At 37.6% G+C, this 16,187-nt stretch overlaps 3 protein-coding genes across 8 annotated transcripts; all 3 read left to right on the top strand.

Moving 5' to 3' along the window:
• The first annotated feature begins 1,606 nt into the window (after window positions 1–1,606).
• Window positions 1,607–9,586, top strand: rad21b (RAD21 cohesin complex component b). Its single transcript, XM_058754750.1, is given in 15 exon segments — window positions 1,607–1,740; window positions 3,143–3,330; window positions 4,296–4,425; window positions 4,505–4,604; window positions 4,700–4,806; window positions 4,949–5,158; window positions 5,247–5,372; window positions 5,450–5,581; window positions 6,603–6,826; window positions 7,064–7,148; window positions 7,151–7,216; window positions 7,348–7,493; window positions 7,576–7,743; window positions 8,022–8,105; window positions 8,223–9,586. Coding segments are annotated over 14 exon segments (1,914 nt in total). The 5' UTR covers window positions 1,607–1,740; window positions 3,143–3,186; the 3' UTR covers window positions 8,415–9,586.
• A 229-nt stretch (window positions 9,587–9,815) lies between these two features.
• mterf3 (mitochondrial transcription termination factor 3) lies at window positions 9,816–14,229 on the top strand. 5 transcript variants are annotated; one of them, XM_058753664.1, is made up of 8 exons: window positions 9,816–9,938; window positions 10,195–10,476; window positions 10,561–10,713; window positions 10,785–10,974; window positions 11,143–11,290; window positions 11,430–11,501; window positions 13,309–13,470; window positions 13,731–14,229. In XM_058753664.1, the coding sequence occupies exons 2-8, from the start codon at window positions 10,215–10,217 to the stop codon at window positions 13,923–13,925; spliced, it is 1,182 nt and encodes a 393-aa protein (XP_058609647.1). In that variant the 5' UTR covers window positions 9,816–9,938; window positions 10,195–10,214; the 3' UTR covers window positions 13,926–14,229. The 5 variants fall into 5 exon arrangements, with proteins under 5 accessions (XP_058609647.1, XP_058609649.1, XP_058609651.1 ...); XM_058753665.1 differs by lacking the exon at window positions 9,816–9,938 and adding an exon at window positions 9,946–10,069; XM_058753666.1 differs by lacking the exon at window positions 11,430–11,501.
• A 314-nt stretch (window positions 14,230–14,543) lies between these two features.
• On the top strand, window positions 14,544–16,156 carry LOC131526443 (cytochrome b-c1 complex subunit 7). Of its 2 annotated transcripts, none has more exons than XM_058754768.1 (4): window positions 14,544–14,633; window positions 15,161–15,229; window positions 15,346–15,512; window positions 15,959–16,156. In XM_058754768.1, exons 1-4 carry the CDS (start codon window positions 14,615–14,617, stop codon window positions 16,034–16,036), a joined length of 333 nt encoding a protein of 110 aa, XP_058610751.1. In that variant the 5' UTR covers window positions 14,544–14,614; the 3' UTR covers window positions 16,037–16,156. The 2 variants fall into 2 exon arrangements, with proteins under 2 accessions (XP_058610751.1, XP_058610752.1); XM_058754769.1 differs by lacking the exon at window positions 14,544–14,633 and adding an exon at window positions 14,682–15,073.
• Window positions 16,157–16,187: the final 31 nt, after the last annotated feature.

The following is a 16,187-nucleotide window of genomic DNA, read 5'->3' as shown; positions in this document are numbered from 1 at the left end:
CTGTCCGTGAAGGAAGCTCAAAACCCGAGGCTCGGCTTGAGCTCCGAGTAAGAAACCCCCCTTATGATGATACGGTGTGGATGAAAGAGAAGGGATTTAAAGAAGGAGAAGGGGTGGTGGAGGGATGCCGGAACAATGACTGCTGCTTATATACGGTCGAAATGATGATTGGCAGGACTGGATGATTAGGCTCCTCCCAAACCTGCGTTGTGAACTTTATTTAAAGTTTATTTCTAAATGAACATAACAGGCTGCAATTTTTTCAAAGGGAGACTGTTCTCCTGCCAGTTAATAAACCTTTAATTCCTTGCCATTCTGTATCTTTACACAATAACATAAATCCTGTATCCTGGTTCTTTATTGTTTAACCTATAATTGACACAAGAACTGCACTGTTCTGAGACACTTTGGTGAAAAACACCCAAGTGAAGTAAAGGTTATGTGGTTGTTCACATTTCTTACAGTGACACATGGCATGTGTTGTTGTTGTTGTTGTTTTTAATACCCTTGTGAAAATTAACCATGGTTTTACTACAAATTAAACCAAAAAACCACGGTTACTAAACCATGGTAACCACAAATTAACCGTGGTTTTGCTACACTTACCATAGTTTAACCATGGTATTTGTAGTAAAACTGTGGTCACACAAATGGTAATCAATTTAACAAAAACCATGGTTAGGCTACTACACTTTTACTACAATAAAACCGTGGTAAATTTTCTTAAGCCTGTAGAAATGCTTTAACGTCTTGATGGTAAGTTTTGTTCACCACCATATTGGAAGAAAAGGAGTAAAACTATAAAAATTCTCAGGATCTACAGCAGATATCAAGATGCATTATGTTTATTCATAGTGCTTAATTCAGCCATCCAGCAGTTAGTCTGAGGCAGCATTAAACTGTAGGCTAATCCGTTACTACGGATGGAGTGTGAGCACCATCTGGTGGCTATGAAATGGGATCTTCTGGACATTAAATTCAACTAACTTTGTAATTTGTAGATTTTGATAGGTTATACATTACAAACACTTGAAGAAGACTCCAACTTCTATGGCTTTCCATGGCAGTGTAATTTGTCGTCTTGTATATTGTGCTTTTAACGTTATATTTTCAGTCTTACAGCAAATTAAAGTCCAAGAGACGGAGAATTGTAAAGATTCCCTGATCCTTTGACAGCTCCAATGTAAATTAGGGTTATTCATCAACTTAAATCGTTTCGGTAGCTACTTTATATATTTACATAGTCCACTATTTTCGTTGTTTTAAACCAGATGTCAGTTTCAAGAAAAAGCAGCGCTGATAGTCTCAATCAGCATTCTCATCAATCACTGTTATTAACATAAAAATAACAACTTGTTCTTCCAGAGAAAGTTCTGCCTTACTAAATATAGCCCATTTTAATGTTTGCCTGAGCGTTTGTCTCAACTATAGCCTAATAATTGTGTAGCTTAACCAAAACGATATTCACTGGAAATACAGCCATGAGGATTTGTAGTCATTAAAATTGCATTTTGTTTTCATTCTTTCAATTTTGCATGTACACGAACTGCCTATTTCTGTCATGCATACAGTATGAGCATCAGTTTCCCTCATTAATAGCTCGTTTTAAATGAATCTCACGGCGGGAGGGGGGCGTCGCCATTTTGTTTGTTTTAGTGAAACTGTACAGTGGGAGGAGGGTGAGAAAGGTACCCTAGATACGGTTGCTAAATACGGAAAGCTACGATAGGACCGTTCCGCGTAAGTACTGTCGGCGAAAACATCAATAAAAATGCATTGAATTGCATGCATTGGAATCATAACCATTCGATTTCTTCATGCAACTTGCTAGAAAATTCCATTCTCCCTCTCTACACCAGCGGCAAATGACAGACGCTGTGTAACATCATTTCTTTACGTTATCACTTAAAATGTCTTAATCAGCGCTAAAATTACTTATGTGCAGAATGCGTTCGGCGTCTTTGCGCATGCAAAGCACGAGGAAAATCCGCACATGGCGCGCGCCGCAGTACAAATTCCAGGCAGATGTTGATCTCGCGACAGCAGACCGTTAGCTTGTTAGCTTTTCTTTTAGCTACAGCCTTCCAACACGTCTGTCCTTTCATTATTAACAGTCATGACATTATCGTACATTTTATATACTATTACATATTCTAATAACACCATTACGCGCTGAATAATAAAAGTGCAGGGGTGCGCTGACTCTGTGGTCACAGTGCATTAGTCAAGTGTGCGCATCACACAGGCCCCGCCATCACTTACAGTCACACCCATCTAATGTTATATGTACTGAGGGGATATTTTGGAAAACGTTACATCTAGATAATTATTTTAATAAAAAATAATAATTTTAAAATCTATAATTTAGTGTGTGCGTTTTCACCTTAGTACAGTTCTTGCATCATACATTCAAGCAGTACATTAACTTATAACTAGTAAATTCTTAAAATGTTATGGCAAGCTGTAATTTATTTCACCAAATAGAATTGTTCAAATTATGTCTTTAATCTAATATGATATTCCTAAACATTTCCGATAAAAGGTAAGAAGCCACTTAAATAACAACTAGCGATGTCCGTCAAGTTCACGAATGAATTGTCCCTTTGAGTCGAATCTTTTTTGACTGAAACGGTTTAATCAAAAACACACATACCGAAACCGATTTAATAAATACCATATTGTTTTATGACAAAATGCAAACTACAGTTACGTTATTTAAAGGTACTGCAACAAACTAAACATAGATACATGAAATTACAATGAACACCCTTAGAAACTGAATGTTGGTGTGTATGACAAAAAGAAGTTATTGAGTGATATTTTTAGATTTCTGTGAAATAAACCATTTAAAAGACCTGCATAAAAATTAAAGAATGTTTTTAATGAAATTCCTGAACTGTCTTCTATTGTTTGGTCGGACTGACACAGTCCTGCCACAAACTCAAAAAAACCAGCAGTGTTTTGATACCACTACAGACCCACAAGTATTGAAACATTTCAAGGGCATTTCAAAGGTTTCTCTGCATATTGAGTTGGTATAGAGAAAAGTGGTGTGATATAAAGAAAAAAAATAATAATAACTGTTTATTAATTAAAAATAACAAATAATTGTGCCTAACACCATTGCCATTTCATTCTGCAGGTTCAGCGTCCCCCACCACCTCAGTGTGAGAAGGTGCAGGGACGATGTTCTACGCCCACTTTGTCCTCAGCAAACGTGGGCCGCTGGCCAAAATCTGGTTGGCGGCCCACTGGGATAAGAAGCTGACCAAAGCACACGTGTTTGAGTGCAATCTGGAGAGCAGTGTAGAGAGCATCATCTCTCCAAAGGTTAATAGATTCTCTTGAAATCATGCTGTTCAGGTTTATTTTTGTCCATGTTTCTTGTGGAATCCATTTTTTAATCGTTTTTAAATGCCATGACAGCTTAAAATGCTTTGCAGACCTGTTTAGAATAATAGTGCTGGTCATTTTGTAGTCCAAAAACCCTAGATTTCAAGTTTGAGGTTTGACTAGTGGTGTTTACGTCCACAAATTATTGTTTATATGTTTATATGAACCCTGAACATTGCAATCCGATTCACATATTTGTTTACATTTTATAATCCAATTGAGAAAATAGTCTGATTTAGACATTCGAATGCTTAATTTTTTCCTGTGGTTCAGATTATTTCAGGTCTACACTAGTGCTATTTTGGTAATATTAAGATACTTTTTATATATATATTTTATTTTAGTTTTCATTTTTGTATTTTCTGTTTTCATCTCAATTTTAATTAAAGTTTTGGTAATTTTGTTGTGTTTTGTCATTTTTGAATATGTCTATATCCTTTTTATTCATTTCTAATTAGTTGTTTTAGTACATCAAAAGCACATATAGTACATATATTTTATTTCATTTCAAAGTTTATTTCATTTCAAAAAAAAAAAAAAAAATAGGGTTTTAGTTTTAGTTTAATAACCCTGGTCAATCAAATCAAAATTTTATTCAGATCAAGCTCAATCAGATGGATTGAAATGTTTACACAAAGGCTTTTCTTTCCATCTGACACATCAGTCCGATTATAAACTGAATATTTGTGGGCATGTAAACATAGCTACTTTAAATTGTGTTTAAAACAAATCATGAAAATCTCTTCAATGATGGTCACAGACCTTATTTTACTCATAAATCAAAAACCACATTTATAAAAATCACATTGGAAATTCCTTCTGGGATGGCTTTCAAATTGACATCATGACTGAGCAGCTCTATAGCAGCTCCATTTATTTATAATATTTGCTTAATTTGATAGGTAAAAATGGCTCTCCGTACATCTGGTCACTTACTCCTTGGCGTAGTGAGGATCTACCACAGAAAAGCCAAGTACCTGCTGGCAGACTGCAATGAGGCTTTTATTAAGATTAAAATGGCTTTTCGCCCAGGTAAGTTGTGGCTGGACTACAAAAGAAGTTGGTCCTGTTGTACTGCAAGAGATAATATATTGTGGACTATGTGACACAGGTGTGGTCGACCTGCCTGAGGAGAACCGTGAAGCTGCCTACAACGCCATCACATTACCCGAAGAATTTCACGACTTCGATCAGCCTCTTCCGGACCTGGAGTATGTTCAGATTTCAACTTACAGATATCAATGTATAAATGTAGTTAGACTTGCATGCAGTCAGTGTTGACCCTTGGTTGTGTTGTGGATTGCAGCGACATTGACGTTGCTCAACAGTTCACCCTGAATCAGTCGCGTGTGGAGGAGATCACAATGCGAGAAGAAGTAGGAAACCTCAATCTGCTACAGGAGAATGACTTTGGTATGGCATATAAACATCCTCTTTATAAACATTTTTTTGTCTTGTGTTTTTATCTCTTTTTATTGTTTGAATTGATCATGCACACACATCGCATTGTCCTCGTACAGTAGATAGTTTATACCCAACACATTTTTCTCGACAGCTGATTTCGGGATGGATGACAGAGAGATGATGCGAGAGGAAGGTGCATTTGAAGTGGACATCATCCATGGAGCGTCTGCGTCTAACCTGCTGCTGGAGACAGAGTCAAGTAGCGTACAGATTGCTGACAAGTCCAATCACCTAGAGTATGACCAATACAAAGATGACTTTGGAGACAACCCTATGGAGAGCACAGAGGGAGGCATGCTGGGTAAGAGAGGCATCCGCAAGCACCTTATAAGTTAAAGCTGCATTTACAAGCATCTTGAGACTGAGCTGGCTACTTCCTGTTCCTACAGTGGACAAGCTGCTCAGTAACGAGGATGGAGGTGGTATTTTTGATGACCCTCCAGCCATCGCTGAGGGTGTGATGATGCCCCAAGACCACGGTGGAGATGATGATGATGATTTTGACAACCTTTCACGTAAGAATGCATATAACATCATGATATGTATTTGGTTCTATGCATAATAATTAAACATTTGCCATTTTGTTCAATAGCCGCAGGAGGTCCAGACAGTCCTGATTCTGGTCCTGTGGAGCAGCTGCCCACCATGACAGACCAGACTGAACAAACCACCCTAGTCCATAATGAGGAGGAGGCTTTTGCTTTGGAGCCCATCGACATTACAGGTCAGCCAGAACAGAGAAATAGTAGTAATAGTGCAGTTATACAGTTAAGGTTTGCCAGTTTATAGAACTGTATGCCGTAATGTGACTGATTGTATAATTTGTGCTTTAAATATGTCACCAAGGTAAAATAATCTAGCTGACTGTCATGAATTATATTTTGACAAAAAATTATTAACAAATTTTATTGTGTACCAGATTATTTTATATGATTAATTTCTAAATATATACTGTATATATTTTTTTATATTTTATAATTAATTCATTATCATATTAATTATATAAACAATTATAATTATGATTGATTAATTAATTATGTTTAAAATTATAAACAAGTGACCATTGTTTTCCAACAATTATTGATGAATGTTTAGCTGTCATGGAGTTATTTTATAGTTATTATAGCCATATAATTTCCATCTGTTATTGCACATTATCCTATTAAATAATTTTTTGTAAGATTTGTTTTTTTGTTCTGTTTTGTTTATAAAACTGTTTCTGGCATATGTAGATGGAGTAAAATGTAAAAGTATGTACATGTTTATTAACAAAAGAAACTTATAACAAACAATTTATTGTTTTTTTATGTGCCATAATCCATAATCTGTGGTGAGGCAGGACAGGTATAATAATTGGCAGGACAAGTATAAATCTGAATATATATATTACTAATGTTCTACATTCAAAAACTTCCAACCAAAAAATAAACTTTTGTCATAATTTATTCACCCTCCTGGCATCCAAAATTGTATGTATTTCTTTATTCTACTGAACAAAATAAAATATTTTAAAGGATATTGATAACCAAACAGTTTCGGTTCCCATTGACTTCCGTGGTATTTGCTTACCATACAATGGAAGTCAATGGGAGCTGAAACTGTTTAGTTGCCAACATTCTTCAAAATATTTTCTTTTGTGTTCCACAGAAGAAAGAAAGTCATACAGTACATGTTTGAAATGTTAAAATGTTTAATAAACATTTTTAGTTATCTTGTCATCAAACCATACTCTTATATATTATTAGTGAAGGAAACCAAAGCAAAAAGAAAGAGGAAGCTGATTGTGGACAGTGTGAAGGAGCTGGACAGTAAGACCATCCGTGCCCAGCTGAGCGACTACTCTGACATTGTCACCACTCTGGATCTGGCTCCCCCTACCAAGAAGCTGATGATGTGGAAGGAAACAGGAGGAGTGGAGAAGCTCTTCTCTCTGCCAGCTCAGCCCCTCTGGAACAGCAGACTGCTCAAGGTCAGGACAGATCTCTGGAACAAGCTGTGAGACATTAATACAGGCTTTAGTGCAACAAAATACATAAGTGGCCTTGGATATGGCTGTTCTTGGGCAACAAAACAACTTAATTTTAAATTTTTTGTAGTCTTGCCATTAAACAATGTTGTTTCCCATTGAATTGCTACACAAATTTAGTTTATTAGAAATCTTCTCTAGTATCATCTGTCCTAAGACCAGCTCTATCTCTCTGTGCAGATGTTCACACGCTGCCTGACCCCTCTGGTGCCCGATGAACTGAGGAAGAGAAGAAAAGGTGGAGAAGCAGACAGCTTAGATGAGTTCTCAAAGACCTGGAGAACCCTGAGGTACCACGAGAAGAGGCCCTGTCTCAGCAACGAGACATCATTGGTAAAAGAGGCTGATTCATATGGCTAACTACTATTTAGATCACAAGGCGCATGATAAATATTGGAGGACTCTAAGATTTTTAACAGTAGTTCACTAGTTTGTCACGGATGCCCATGTTTGGCTTTTTGCAGACCAGACCATCCTGGAGGAGCCCAGTGTTCTGCAGGCTTCAGCCATGGAGGGCAGTCGCACAACCCTTGATGAATCAGTCATGCCTCCTCCATCTGGACCCCGTGGACAAAAGCGCAAAGCTCAGGACACAGAGCCTGCCTTACCTGTGAGATTTTAAATGACAGATTTTTAGTGTGGGTCACTGTTTGTGCTTTTTTAATTATGTGCTCTCGCTTGTTTTCTCACAGATGCTGGAGGATGATCGTTCCTCTATTGTGTCCACACAGCATGTGAACATGCAGCAGGTGGACCTTCCTCCACCTGAGGAACCAACCAACATCTCACAGTTTATCCCTGAATTCGACCTGATAGGAGAGAAGAGCAAAGAGAAGAAGGATGATGATGAGGAGGAGGAGGTGATGAGGCTTTACCACAAATTAGCATCAAGGAGCTAAATTAGAATAACATTTTAACACCAAGCATCAAAATAGTACAACTGTTTATGCCCAACTTAATTTTTAAATGCCCAGTTTTGTGTATAATTAATTATAATTGTGCTATTCCTGTATGTTTTTGATTTGCATTTGGATTTTTAATTGATCGGTTATTATAATTTATCATATGAGGCATGTGACCATCTGAGCACTGGTTGCACTTGATTCCCCTCAGTTCATTCTGAATTTGTGTTTAAAAGGAGGAGGAAGGTCAAAGCGGAGACCAGGATCAGGAGGAGAGAAGGTGGAACAAGAGGACGCAGCAGATGCTGCACGGTTTACAGGTTTGAACATACACTTCACATCTTGATAAATGAGATCTGTCAGGGCATATTCAGTTTAACCATAAAATGGTTTTCTATCCATAAATACCTTTGACTGCTTCCTCTTACTTTCCACAGAGAGTCATTGCTAAGACCGGAGCAGAATCAATCAGCTTGCTGGAACTGTGCAGAAGTAACAACAAGAAACAAGCAGCTGCTAAGTTCTACAGCTTTCTCGTGCTGAAGAAACAGCAGGCGGTGGAGCTCAGGCAGGACGAGCCCTACAGTGACATCATCGCCACCCCTGGCCCCCGATTTCACATTATATAGACATTTTATGGTCAACACTGGCAGATTTTATTGTTTTTAATAGTTTTGTTTGTATATAATGTGTTATGTATTTCTGTGCATGTGCATTTTCATGCATACTACATGTGGACTCCGTCTCACATGCAAAAAAATTTTTTTATAAATGTAAATAAAAGTGCTTCTTTTAGCAGTTTCTCAATACAAGCATGCACATTGGACAAAAAAACTAAATGGTTCTGAACTGTTCTGGCCTAGTTGAGGTTAAAAATATAATGTTTTGTTCTCAAACTTACAGAAATGCTTATCTTAGAAAACAAATGGTCTGAATGGTGGTAGGTTTTCATAGGAAAGTACGAATCTAATTGCTATCATTGAAGTGAAATTGCACAGCTGTTGCCACTCCATTTGTTTGTTGTGCTCACTTTCAAAGGCTTTTAGCCTTCAGTTTGTTCTCTTTAATCACGTTTTCAGATGCATCTGTTTCATTATTTAATGGTTCCTGTTGTTTTGCATGCTTTGAATTACATGTTGACATGCAACATACATGTTTACTTTCATGAAAGTATTTTCTTTGTTTAAACATAAAAGAGTAACATTTTAGCTGCTCCAAAGATACAAAAAAGAAGAAAATTTCATAGTTTGTATGTTTAAAAATATATATATTTAATGAAGTATTGGCCTACTTCACGTGTTGTTTTTGTTTCATTTTATTTTTTCAAAAACCTACTACAGTAACAACACTATTTCCTTAAATTCTCCCTGAGCTTCAGTGTTGTGAACATTTACCCAAAAGCAGCTTTAGTTTTGCTTGTCAGCCAGACAAGCATATAACATAAAATGTTATATACTGTGATATACATTTGTTAAAATAATGTTGTGCCATTTGCTGTAAAGATCATTTTTGTAATTGTGCAAGCACTTTTTAAAACAGTCCATAGGTCTTTGGTTTTCTCGATGTTACCTCTGTGACAACTCTATGTTTTGTAAATCACAATAATTAAACACTATCTGTTATAGTGCAGTATTTAAATGCCTCGCAATCTGCTCGTTTTATTCATATTGGAATAAAAACAACTAAAATTAATGTTCTTACACATTATGTTATTTGCCTTTAGCCCTGACTTGATACAGCCGTGTTATGTAATTTTTGTAATAAAAAGTCATTAATAAATCCCTTTGTCCCTTGACTGAATTGATTATGCTTTTAAGTTATTATGACAAATAAGTATGAGAGAAATTATTAGTTTTCTGAAGATAACAGGATTAGAAAGTAGAATTTAAATATCTTTTTTTTCTCTCTCTCTCTCTCTCCTTATCGTTAATGCTTCACACTCCAATCCAGTTGGTGGCGGTAAATTGGCTTGTCAACCGCCATTAAATCATACAAGAAGAAGAAGATGAATTGATTATGCAATTATTCATCCGTGCGTTAGGGGGCGCTGAGACCCAGTGCATTGCGCATCACCAGCGAAGAAGACTGGAAACTACACGCGAACTGGCAGCAGTTTGTACATTAGGAGGTTTATATGCTACTACCGAAAATAGGTAATGTCATATTTTTAAAAGATGTCAGCTTATGTCTAGGATAACGCTGTAATACAAACTGAATATTGTCTCCCCTTTGCGCCTTGTATAGAAGATTTAATAATGTCACTGCTGTAATGACATTGAATGGAGTCAGTACTCTGTCACATTAAGTTTGCATAGAAATAGTTACTAAATTAAAATAATGTATTTTCACAATAACACCTAATAAGAATTAACATCATAACGCACTGTTGTTGTTTATTATTCCACCTAGGAAAACTCTTGTGAGTCGTCATGCATGTTTGTCAGCGGTGTGTGAGTTTGTTGCTCTCGAGGCCTTTATCTGCAGCTCTCCAGCAGTCGACACGCGCACTGCATCAGCGCTCACGTCTCACACTGCTGCAGCACAGCACCAGACACACACTCTCACAGAGACACAGCAGACAGACATGGAGACACTTCACGGACCACCAAGCTGCTTCGCCAGATGTCTATAATAAGATTGATCTTGCGCAGAAAGAGGTTGTGCCATTAAATTCTGACGTGCATCGAATAGGTAAGTAAAGGCATGTATTATATCTACTTGCTTCTGAATCCCTGATTGAATTGTCATGCTAACAATCTGTCTTGTTTTCTGTAGATTTGGATGCAGCTGTGCATCCTTCACCGCTTCAGGAAATCAGCGAGGAGGAAGCAGTCCAAATCCAAGTACCTTCTGCCCTTCCACCAGAATCTTCCACACTCAGACCTTATGTGGATAAATCAGAAACACTCAGCAAACTGGTTCAGCTTGGTATGTCTCATATCTTAAGTAAATTATGTTGGATTATTCTGGATTTGTCTAATCCTTTGGTCATTTTCCAGGTGTCAACCTCTGGAAACTAGAACAGAGACCCAATGTGGGTTCCATGCTGGTTAGACTTGACTTCCATGCCGATGTCGCACCCAGACTACTCTTCCTCAAAGATCTGGGAGTTGAAGAGTCTAAACTGGGTCAACTGCTCACCAAGAACCCCTTCATCCTCACAGAAAGCCTGGACAACCTTGAAGCCAGGTCAGAAGAAATACATTGTAGTGTAAAACTTTTACAAACTAATTAGCAGCTTTTAGAAAGATGTGATCTTTGCATTGAAACGTCTCTTCATGGGTATCGTTTTGATCCTTTAAGTAATGACATTTTCTTATAAAGGTTACCTTATCTCTTTTGTCTGTTCATTTTAAGGGTGTCCTACTTGAAATCAAAGAAGTTCAGTAAGCAGTCTGTGGCTGCTATGGTGAGCAAAGCTCCATACCTGCTTAACTTCAGTGTTGAGAGGCTCGACAACCGGCTTGGATTTTTTCAGAAGCAGTTGGGACTCAGTGCTGAGAAGGTGGAGTAGAATTACATATATTTTTTTGTTTGTTTAAACCAATAATGAAGTGGTTTTTACCTGATTTTCACACTGGCCTTTACCATTTGCAGAAGAGCTACATTTACCATGAGTGTTGTTGTCATGATTTTTGCTTTAGACCCGAGATGTTGTGACTCGCCTACCAAAACTACTGTGTGGCAGTTTAGAGCCAATTAAAGAGAATCTAAAGGTCTGACACTTTGTTAATTTTTTTTTTTCTTTAATATATATATATATATATATACACACACACACACACACACACAGTGGGGCAAAAAAGTATTTAGTCAGCCACCAATTGTGCAAGTTCTCCCACTTAAAAAGATGAGAGAGGCCTGTAATTTTCATCATAGGTATACCTCAACTATGAGAGACAAAATGAGAAAAAAAAAAATCCAGAAAATCACATTGTAGGATTTTTAAAGAATTTATTTACAAATTATGGTGGAAAATAAGTATTTGGTTACCTACAAACAAGCAAGATTTCTGGCTCTCACAGACCTGTAACAACTTCTTTAAGAGGCTCTTCTGTCCAAAATTTCATCTCAATACTTTATATACCCTTTGTTGGCAATGACAGAGGTCAAACGTGTTCTGTAAGTCTTCACAAGGTTTTCACACACTGTTGCTGGTATTTTGGCCCATTCCTCCATGCAGATCTCCTCTAGAGCAGTAATGTTTTGGGGCTGTCGCTGGGCAACACGGACTTTCAACTCCCTCTAAAGATTTTCGATGGGGTTAAGATCTGGAGATTGGCTAGGCCACTCCAGGACCTTGAATTGCTTCTTACGAAGCCACTCCTTCGTTGCCCGGGTGGTGTGTTTGGGACCATTGTCATGCTGAAAGACCCAGCCACGTTTCATCTTCAATGCCCTTGCTGATGGAAGGAGGTTTTCACTCAAAATCTCACGATACATGGCCCAATTCATTCTTTCGTTTACACAGATCAGTCGTCCTGGTCCCTTTGCAGAAAAACAGCCCCAAAGCATGATGTTTCCACCCCCATGCTTCACAGTAGGTGAAGTATGGTGTTCTTTGGATGCAACTCAGCATTCCTTCTCCTCCAAACACGACAAGTTGAGTTTTTACCAAAAAGTTCTATTTTGGTTTCATCTGACCATATGACATTCTCCCAATCCTCTTCTGGATCATCCAAATGCTCTCTAGCAAACTTCAGACGGGCCTGGACATGTACTGGCTTAAGCAGGGGGACACGTCTGGCACTGCAGGATTTGAGTCTCTGGTGGCGCAGTGTGTTACTGATGGTAGCCTTTGTTACTTTGGTCCCAGCTCTCTGCAGGTCATTCACTAGGTCCCCCCGTGTGGTTCTGGGATTTTTGCTCTCAGTTCTTGTGATCATTTTGACCCCACGGGGTGAGATCTTGCGTGGAGCCCCAGATCGAGGGAGATTATCAGTGGTCTTGTATGTCTTCCATTTTCTAATAATTGCTCCCACAGTTGATTTCTTCACACCAAGCTGCTTACCTATTGCAGATTCAGTCTTCCCAGCCTGGTGCAGGTCTACAATTTTGTTTCTGGTGTCCTTTGACAGCTCTTTGGTCTTGGCCATTTTGGAGTTGGACTGTTTGAGGTTGTGGACAGGTGTCTTTTATACTGATAACGAGTTCAAACAGATGCCATTAATACAGGTAACGAGTGGAGGACAGAGGAGCCTCTTAAAGAAGTTGTTACAGGTCTGTGAGAGCCAGAAATCTTGCTTGTTTGTAGGTAACCAAATACTTATTTTACAGAGGAATTTACCAATTAATTCTTTAAAAATCCTACAATGTGATTTTCTGGATTTTTTTTTTCTCATTTTGTCTCTCGTAGTTGAGGTATACCTATGATGAAAATTACAGGCCTCTCTCATCTTTTTAAGTGGGAAAACGTGCACAATTGGTGGCTGACTAAATACTTTTTTGCCCCACTGTGTATATATATATATATATTATTGTGATATTAAATATGACAGGAATTCATACATTTCTCTCATCCAGGTTTGTGAACTGGAGTTTGGATTTCGTGGAAATGAAATGCAGCATATTGTGACCACAGTTCCTAAAGTTCTAATAGCCAATAAAAGAAAACTTACCCAAATATTTCACTTTGTTCACAACACCATGGATGTTCCACACTCACTTATTGCAAAGTTCCCACAGGTACATATTTAGTCCTTTCATTGGTTCGAAGCCCTATGAATGCAAATGCAGTTTAGAGTTTATTTATAAATTTGGAGTTGTGATTGTATGTACAGATAGAATAATTTAACTGAGGCACTTTGCATAGTATTTATCTTCTATCAGATAAGAGAAATAACTGGTGTATTAAATGTTAAATAAAAATTTTCCATGCAGTGTAATATGCGAGTTTACTTTGTACTGTGCAACATGCTAACTTTTTTTTTTTTACTTTCTCAAAGGTCCTTAATGCCAAATTCCTTCGCATCCAGGAGCGACACTTGTTTCTAGAGTATTTGGGCCATGCTCAGTACCAACCATCTCAACCCAACTACGTCTCCTTGGATCGTTTGGTGTTCTTGCCTGATGATGTTTTCTGCTCAGAAGTAGCGTTAGCCACTCTTGAAGACTTTGAAAGATTTCAGAAAACGTTGTAGATGTACAGAATAAATGGAATTATGTTTAATAGTTGGGTTGTATGAACATAGTTTTATAAATAAACATTGCAAAGTTAAATTGGTTATAGTACCAGTTGATCTTTTGTCCTGTGATGATATACTCCATTTTAATAGGAGGTTGAATATGACCCTTGGTGTACTTGTGTAAGTCAAGTTATACAGGTATAGATCTAAAACCAAATTTGCCACACACAAATTTTTCTCACCCAAGTGAAGATTATGCGTGTATTTAAAAATGCAAAGTGTGAAGAAAATAAAGAAAACGTCATTATCCTATTTTTGTTGTGCGTCATTTATGATCAAGCTGTAGTTTGATCAAACTATGCAAAATTTGGGATAAGAATTGTATTTATATATTTATGGGTTAGGCATTTTACTCCAAAATTGTTTAAAATTGTCATTTCTATTATGTGGTGGAAAGATGACTCAATGAAAAAAGACTAAAGTCTAGCCATGAATGACACTGTTGGAAATATTTAATAGAGATTAAATAAAATAGTGAGAATGTGGGGGGGGAGGCAACAGATCAAGAAAAAATACTTTCTAAAAAAAAAAAAAAATTGTGACAGCCTAATGACCCCACGCATGCTGAGAAAAGCTGATTGCGCAATCACCGGACGAGACGTCACGTATCCCACAATCCTGTGCGACTTTCCCAGTGAACAGAAATGGCGTCGAGGGCACCAGGTGAAATATTGTTATTTGTGTGAGCGTTTTGTAAAAGTGTGAGCGTATGAATTTGTTGCCATCATTTTAAAGAGTTATTTTACCATGTCTCTGATTTCTGTGCTGTTCGAATGACCGTTTATTGTAGAGGTTGTTAGTCTTGTCATGTAAAGCACTGATGTCCTCTACTGTGTGTCCCCGTCTGCGCCAGCGGGCTGTACGTTACCACTCAAAATATGACTATGCTCTGTTTCTATCCCCTCGTAACTGTCCATTTATGTCCTAATTATTGTAAACGATGCATTAGGAAGAATGAAATGCTCCGTGATTCAGTCATTGACAGTTAACAGGCGGTTAACTGAATCTAATGTCAGCTGTGACATGTTCATCAGTGATTTTTCTGCTATAATAACCCTATTCCCACCTGACATAAGATCCGTTAACCACAGCATACGTTTAAGGTGACACTCACTGACTTTTCAGAATACTTGCCTCGTTACCTATCTCTAATTTTGGATGTTATGTAATATATTCCTATCCCTGTACAGCTGCAACCAGCAGGCTCTTGGTGGGCTTCAGGAAGTGGTACTACAATGCATGCGGTTTCAACAAAATTGGTAAGCTGTGCTTTCTCTTTGCCATGCAGACAAAACATGTTACTTTCATGGACTGGTATTTACATTGAAAACAATTTACAAATGTACCAATTTCTGTGTCATTACATGTCATTTAGGCTTGATGCGGGATGATACCCTCCATGAGGACAGTGATGTGAAAGAAGCCGTTCGTCGGCTCCCAGAACAAGTTTACAATGACAGAATGTTCCGTCTCAAGAGAGCTCTGGATCTTTCAATGAAACAACAGGTTCTTCCCAAGGATCAGTGGACTAAATATGAGGAGGTGAGAAAGCATGTCAGCTGAATATATTCGAATTGTAGCTGTCAGTGTAGTGTGCATAAATGCATATTTGAATGACCCAAAGATTTTTAGACAGTGTTCCAGTTTTTTAATTTCAAATATTGTTTTTATGAGAATTTCATATTTTAAGTGATCAATTGACTGAAAAAAATAAAATAAAATCCCTTGTTTTGTCATGGAGTACAAATATAGATTGTAGGAAAAGCATGCATGCTGCTCTTTTTCATATAATAAAAGTGAATAGGGACAGACACCGAGTGTCTTAAAATGAAAAATTTGTGTGTTTGCACATTTTTCTGTATTTTATTCACCAGGGTTTGGAAAATACAAGACATATTATTTATGAGGTTAACGTATGTGTTTGTTAATCTACATCTATTTAAGCCTCTGCTTCAGATGTTTTTCACAAGTAATATTGTTCTTTGTAGGATGCGCATTACCTTGAGCCCTATCTGGAGGAGGTTGTTCGTGAAAGGAAGGAAAAGGAGGAGTGGGCAAAGAAGTAGGATGAGTGTGAAGAGACTGAAGCTCCTCTTTGGTGTGATGTCTGGTGTCTTGTATTTAAGAGAAAATGTATTATGTGATGAGCCCCTATACTTATTAAAATTTCCTTTCTGACAACTCTTCACATGCCTGTTTTTTCCCCTTTTGAATGGA

The sequence above is a fragment of the Onychostoma macrolepis genome, chromosome 19 (genome assembly GCF_012432095.1).
Source record: "Onychostoma macrolepis isolate SWU-2019 chromosome 19, ASM1243209v1, whole genome shotgun sequence".
NCBI classification, from domain to species: Eukaryota; Metazoa; Chordata; class Actinopteri; order Cypriniformes; family Cyprinidae; genus Onychostoma; species Onychostoma macrolepis.
The sequence above is the reverse complement of the archived record's forward strand: the minus strand, read 5'-3'. Positions and strand labels throughout refer to the sequence as shown.